General features: G+C 45.6%; 1 protein-coding gene across 1 annotated transcript; it reads right to left on the bottom strand.

Annotated features, from left to right (window-relative positions):
- Nucleotides 1-495: 495 nt before the first annotated feature.
- On the bottom strand, nucleotides 496-5,875 carry Fam170a (family with sequence similarity 170 member A). The gene is made up of 5 exons (XM_055622986.1): nucleotides 5,806-5,875; nucleotides 2,977-3,123; nucleotides 1,434-2,189; nucleotides 1,124-1,182; nucleotides 496-552 (listed from the first exon to the last, which is right to left on the bottom strand). The coding sequence occupies exons 1-5, from the start codon at nucleotides 5,873-5,875 to the stop codon at nucleotides 496-498; spliced, it is 1,089 nt and encodes a 362-aa protein (XP_055478961.1).
- Between the last annotated feature and the right edge of the window lie 484 nt (nucleotides 5,876-6,359).

Raw genomic sequence — 6,359 nt, 5'->3', positions numbered from 1 at the left:
CTAGGCCCCTTTCTTGCTCTATTCAGAGTCAGTCATGTAAACTCGCCTTTCAAAGACAGGACAACCTCACAACTGGCATCAAAAATCAAACTTCAGTGCCTCCGGTATCCCCATTGTTCCAGTGGGTTGTGTCAGAGGTGGGCTCCAAAGTGCTGGGTCAGACTTTGCAAGTATAAGAATGTATTAAAAGAGAGAGAGAGAGAGAGAGAGAGAGAGAGAGAGAGAGAGAGAGAAGAGAAGATAAATCTTTAACCCATCTGGATGAGACAGTGTGCTTAGTGGAAGATTTTTCAAGTACACCGTCGGCAGCCTTGGGATGCAGAGTCCACAGTCCACGACAGGCCGAGATTAATGTTGGAGTGAAACCTCACTGTCCAGCCTCTAGAGATGGGTAGATTTTCTTGCTAAAAACACAGCAAGGCATGGTTTGGGAAATACTCTTTATTGCATATGGTGTTTATGTGTTCGAGGGACTGTTGGTCTTTTCATCTTCCTTTACGCTATTGGCATTCTGTCTACTGCCACTGGGCTCTCGAGGGTCCTTTCTTCTTCCTGGGATTGAGAAAATAAATACAGGAGAACAGGAAGAGATGAGAAACGCCATGACTGTTGCTAGTCAATTACCCTCTACTTTTATCTTAATTCCACAGTCATGCACATACCACGGTGAGTTTATTTTCAGATCCACTGCCGCAAAATATAAGTTCTAGGATGTGCCCAGGTTTCTTGAAACCTCACTTTCATGTGGCTCCCTTTCTCCTCCCTACAGTTCCATCTTCTCCACAGGGCTATGTCTGTGAGCCAATGAGCCCTTAACTCAGACTGAAAAATTCCAGACCCGGACTCCTGGCCCTGCGGGATCCCCATCCTCTCTGCAGGCCATTCCTCCTCCCTGGAGTTGTGCTGAGCTATCTGCCTAGAGGGACAACACCATTTCATCTTAGAGGACAATCACGAAGGAACAGAAAAGGCTCCCAGTCAAAATTCTCCAGATTCTCACTGAAGTAAATACAGGCCAATTTCCCTAGAAGAGCTGGGTGCGCTGCCAAACAGCCCAGCACAGCCCTGCTCCCGGTTCTCTACACTTCCTGCTCTATTAACTCTCTACGCCTGTGGGCCTTACCTCTCCCAAGAGAAGGCCACCCCATCTTGCAAGTTCTTCTGGCCCAGGAATCTCAGTTGCTGTGTGGAAACCAAAATAAGGACACTTCTTAATGAGGAAAGGTGCTCTGTCGGCCCTTAGAAATGGTCAGAACTTTCTGCGGGAGCTGGAAAGCTCGGGACAAATTGCAACTTACAGTCGTGTAAGATTCCTGAGCAAGAAGCAGAGGGCCCGGTTAATCCCCCTTCCATCATTCCCGGAGCTGACAAACCGCCCTCTCTTCCCGGCAGAGTCGCAAGTCTGCAATCGGGCAGACCCAGCCTTTGCTCACTTCTGTCCTTTGGAGAATCAAACACATAGCCTGGACATTGGCTCCACGGCTTCTTCACACCAACATCTTCTGTGGTCTGCTGCCCCTCGGCCTTCCTTTCCTTGGGTTTCTGTTTTTCCTCGTTGCTGTCTTCCTCCTCCTCCTGGGTGCCCTCTGATTCCGCATTGCTGATCAGATGAGCCATGGTGAGATGGAAAACATGGCAGCTGAAGCCCTCCCTGATCCCGTACTGCACGTGCTCCTGGAGGCTCTCCACTGTGGGAAAGACCCTGCAGCAAGCCATGCACCGGAAGCCATTCTCCATGGTCACCAGCCAGTCGGGCGTCTTGGCCCTGGGTCTCTCCTCAACCACGGGTGATCCCGGTGGGCTGTCTGACTCTGGCTTTTCCTCGTGTTCTTTCTCTTCCCCACTGGGTTCGCTGTCCGACAGGAGGTTTCTGGTGGACACATCAGAGGGTGGAGTTCCTACCCACACACCCTCAGGGAGGGTGGCTTCTTCCATCCTTGGCTGCTTTTCTAGGGACTCTGAGGTTTCCTTTGTGTCCCAGGAGACAGCCACACCTTTTTTCATTTGCACCTGCATGTAATATATTTTCATCGCCCTGTCCTCTCTGTTTATACACAGAGAGGATTCACAAGTCTTATAGGATGGACCAGATGATGAGACATGTTGGGAGAGGGCAGTAGTCGCCTCTCCTTCTGGGACCTGGTCTAATGGCGATCTAGGCTTGGAACTGCCTTGTAATTTCCGGATTCCTGGGAATTGAAATTAGAAATATAAGAGCATCTGCAGAGAGAAAGCTGAGGAAGCATGAGCGACAGTACACGTGACACAGGAGAGGAGATCTTCGGGGGATAGGCTTGGATGACAAGTGTGGAATATACCGTTCATTTACAGGCTGTTGTATTTGCTGTGGTGTTTTATGTGTAAGAATATTAGACGGTGCGTACTTAGGAGCATGGAGTGTGTGAAGTGGAGGTAGAGGATGTATGCAGTGAAAATGGGATCCTGAGACATCATTGGGGTGGTCTTTGTGGAATGTGGGCTATGGTGTCAGAGAAGAGCACCATGGGTCATATATTTTCACCCTGTGCATGTACATACAAACTGTGTGGAGCACAGCTTTGTGTGAAGTCTGTGAGTCTGTGCTGGATGTGGTCCCACTACACTAATGTCTATGCTGAAGAAATACACAGAACTCTAAATGCAAATCCAAAAACAGAAGCCACACAATTCCTCTACAGATGCTTATCTGGTCCTTTCGCCTGCTGCCCCAAGCCCAGACCCTTCTAGCCACCATTTTATGACTTCTCACCAGGAATAAGTCACGAATCAGGGCCTCCTATACCAAACTCCAACTCCCTTGGTAGCTCTGAATTTTAGCTAGGCTCCTTTAGAAAGCCCTGGCCATCCCCAACTTCCCCTCAGCCTAATCCTTGAATTTGTATGCTTTCTATATGCTTTGTGCCCTGAGACCCACACCCAGAGTTTCACCCAAGAAGCCCCATACCCAAGGTGTGTCACACCCAAGGAGCCTCGCACCCTTGCTACGATGGATGAGCTTGTGTGGAGAAGAAACACAGGAGAAGTATTCGGATGCAGAGGAGACCTCCCCTACCCCTGGGCTCTGGGCTTTGGCCATTCCAGTGGATTCGGGCTGAGGGACATCCTCTTGTGACTTTGAAATTCCTGAGGAAGGTATAAAAGACACAAAGATATGGTGGTTGGACATGTCTGTACATAACTTACCCATCCAACAAATAATTACTTGTGTCTGACACATAATGATTATGATTAATATACATGGCTTGGAATCTGGTCCTAAATAGATAGTCTAGTACTTAATCACAACCACAAGGTTGTTTTTTTTTTTTTTCAGTGTCTTCATTAAGAATGTAAAGGTGAAGGCTGGAGAGATTACTCAGTGGTTGAAAGTACTAGCTATTCTTGCAGAGGACCTGTGTTTGACTCCCAGTGCCCACATGATAGCTCACAACTCTCAGTAGCTTCAGCCTCCAGAGGATCCAACACCCTCTTCAGCCTCTACAGGGATCAGACATGCACATGGTACACAGACATACATGCAAACAAAAGAAAAATGTATACATAAAAATAAGTAAGATTAATAAAAGGGTAACCGTGTTGTATATGAGGCAACCTTTAATAAATGTGAGGTTGATATGGTGAATACAGTAGAAATGAGGTCTCTAGGAAATCAGAAGTTAGGGAATGTGCAACTTTTCCTCTTTATAGGGTATAGCCTATGTCTGTGAAGTGTGTTTCTTTCTCTGAAGCAATAGTTAATAAGTAGCTATTATGTGTGAAGCACTTTTCTAGGCTCTGAGGGTAATGAACTGAAGTCCATCTTTGAGCTGAACTTTCCATTTTAGTCTTGGAAGGCAGCAGTGAGCAGAAATATGTACTAGGTCAGCCTATGGTGAGTATGTAAGGGTCACCAGATTTAATAGACAAAAAATGTCTGGTATACAAATCAATTGGAATTTCAATTAAGTCACAGACATATTTGTAAAGTAAATATGTCTATACAGTATTTAATACACATACATGCTAAACAATCATTTGTATCTTATTTGAAATTTAAATGTAAGCAGATAGTTTGTGCTTTATTTGGCAACCCTAATAAAAGGCACCGATGATTCTGTTTTGTTGTGATTAGTAGAAAGCAAGCCTGGTATTTTTACATGGATAGTGTGCTTCACATGTGACATACCATAACATGTGGCTGGAGACACATACGTACCCCACACACACACACACACAGTAGAATTTAGTGTGTGAAAAGAAAACTGCCACAGCATGGGCTGTGTATGCAGGGTAAAGAGATGGTGCAGTCATACAGCTGTGTGTTCTCGGAGTGCAGAGGTATGGGGCATCTTTCTGCATCAGAGCACATAAGGGACATGTGTGGCTAGCTCATGGAAGACCTTCTTGAGAGCTTGGCATACACGGTCACTCGCACTGACGTCAGCCAGCTCTAGGCGAGGATGCAGAAACTGTGCCCTCTGTACGCACAAACTCCACTGTTAGCGTCACCCTCCCACCCTCACACTGCTATTTCTCCTCCCAATAAGGACACCTTGAAAAAAAACACTCTACAATATGAGGGTTTACGGGGAAGCTCAATCCATTGCCTTCGCCTTCTGGTAGCTGCCAGAGAGAATTTGACAGCACTTTGAGTCACTGTTCTCTGAGCTCAGCCATGGTCTGTAGGTCCAGGACCCATGGAAGCTCCTGGGCTCTACTTTGTGCAAAAACCTCCATCTGGGCATCTAGATTGGGCTCCATTCTGCTCCATTTCTTACCTTTTCATAGCAAGCCACTTCTTTTTAAAATGTTTTGATTTATTTATTTTTATTGTATGTGCGTGAGTGTTCTGCATGCATGTATGTTTGTGTACCATGTAAATTCCTGGTGGCCAAGGAGCTTAGAAAAGGGCATCTGATCCCCTGGAACAAGAGCTATCGGCCCATGTGGGTTCTGGGAAGAGAACCCAGGTCCTCTTGCAAGAGCAGTAAGTCCTCTTAACACCCAAGCCATCTCTCCAGCCCACATGCTTCTTTTATTGTTTTTAAATTTAGTAATTGCTGTTACCATACATGTTAGGATACAAACCAGCAACTAACAGTGTCCTCTACTTCTTCTAGCGCCCCGGTGAGCTTCACCCCATCTGTTATGATCTTGCTCTATTATGAGGCCTTTCCTTTCCTTTGCATTTCCTCTGGAAAGTCTAAAACCTGTACATCCACAAACTCTAATAGACCGCTTAGAAATTCTTTCTACTCAAGGAACAAAATTTTCATGGTTTCAATATGGCATCAACCCTGACGAACTCTTAATCATTTGAATAAGCATTTTATTTGTCAGAATATTTCTCAACAAAGCCCATTAACCCACTAGGTTACTCTTTACACTTAGCCAAAAGACTTATTGAAACTCTCCTTTTTAGTAATCTCCATCACAGCTCCAACCCATTATTCCTAGGTGGGGAAACAAAAGCAATAAGAGATACGCATGCAGAAAGAGAGCTCAGAAAATATGCACCTCTGAGTCATATAGCTGGGACCTCTGCAAGCTTGAGGTCCATAGCTACAAATGCCAGTGACGAGGAAATGCCAGTGTCCAGGAAGGATGTTCATAAACAACACAACTGACTATCTTTCTGCCGTGGGTATCAGGACTCTTAGTTCTGTCTCACACCATGGAAACCCCAGAGATAGATCTGGCAGCATGAGCTGATAAGTGATCACTACCTCTCTGCTTCATCTGAATCCTCCTCAGTCACTCCATTCTAGAGGAAGCTCAAGCGGGCCAGCATCCCTTGTGCCCCTAGCCAAGCTGCCCAACACATACCTCCTGCCTTCTCATCAGTTTCCTTAGCCTCTTCAATTTCCAGATGTTTCCTCTTTTGTCGCCGTTTCATTGTGTCAGCTACAATAGTCCCTTAGAGGATACTTAAAGTCCAATTTGACCTTTTCCCTACAGGTTGGCTGGTCCTTTCTTTGGCCTTCAGGAAATCCGTTGAGACAATTCAACACAAATTAAAAATAATCCAGCCCCTTAAATGACTGAAGAACTCAGATTATTTAATCAAACAGCGGGCCTGTCCAGTGTTCACCACGCTGCATGGCTGTTAAGGGTCAAAGGTCACCAGGCCTACTGGAGAATTCTCAAAGATGACATCAGAGCATTCTATGGACCCCAGTCTAACACAGCCTCTGTGGCTTCTCTTTCTTCTCTACCTCACTCTGACTTCCTCTACCAATTTCTCTATATGATCTTTAAAGAATACAAGGAAAACATGCACCAGGCATGCAAATGCTACTCAAAGTCTCAAACCTAGATGTACACTTTAAGCTACAAACACTTGTCATTGTGGGTCAAGAATAAGAGAAGAGGAACACATA

Source organism: Psammomys obesus, unplaced genomic scaffold (genome assembly GCF_907164565.1).
Source record: "Psammomys obesus unplaced genomic scaffold, mPsaObe1.curated_primary_1811, whole genome shotgun sequence".
Classification (NCBI taxonomy): Eukaryota; Metazoa; Chordata; class Mammalia; order Rodentia; family Muridae; genus Psammomys; species Psammomys obesus.
This window is presented reverse-complemented; position numbering and strand designations above follow the sequence as displayed.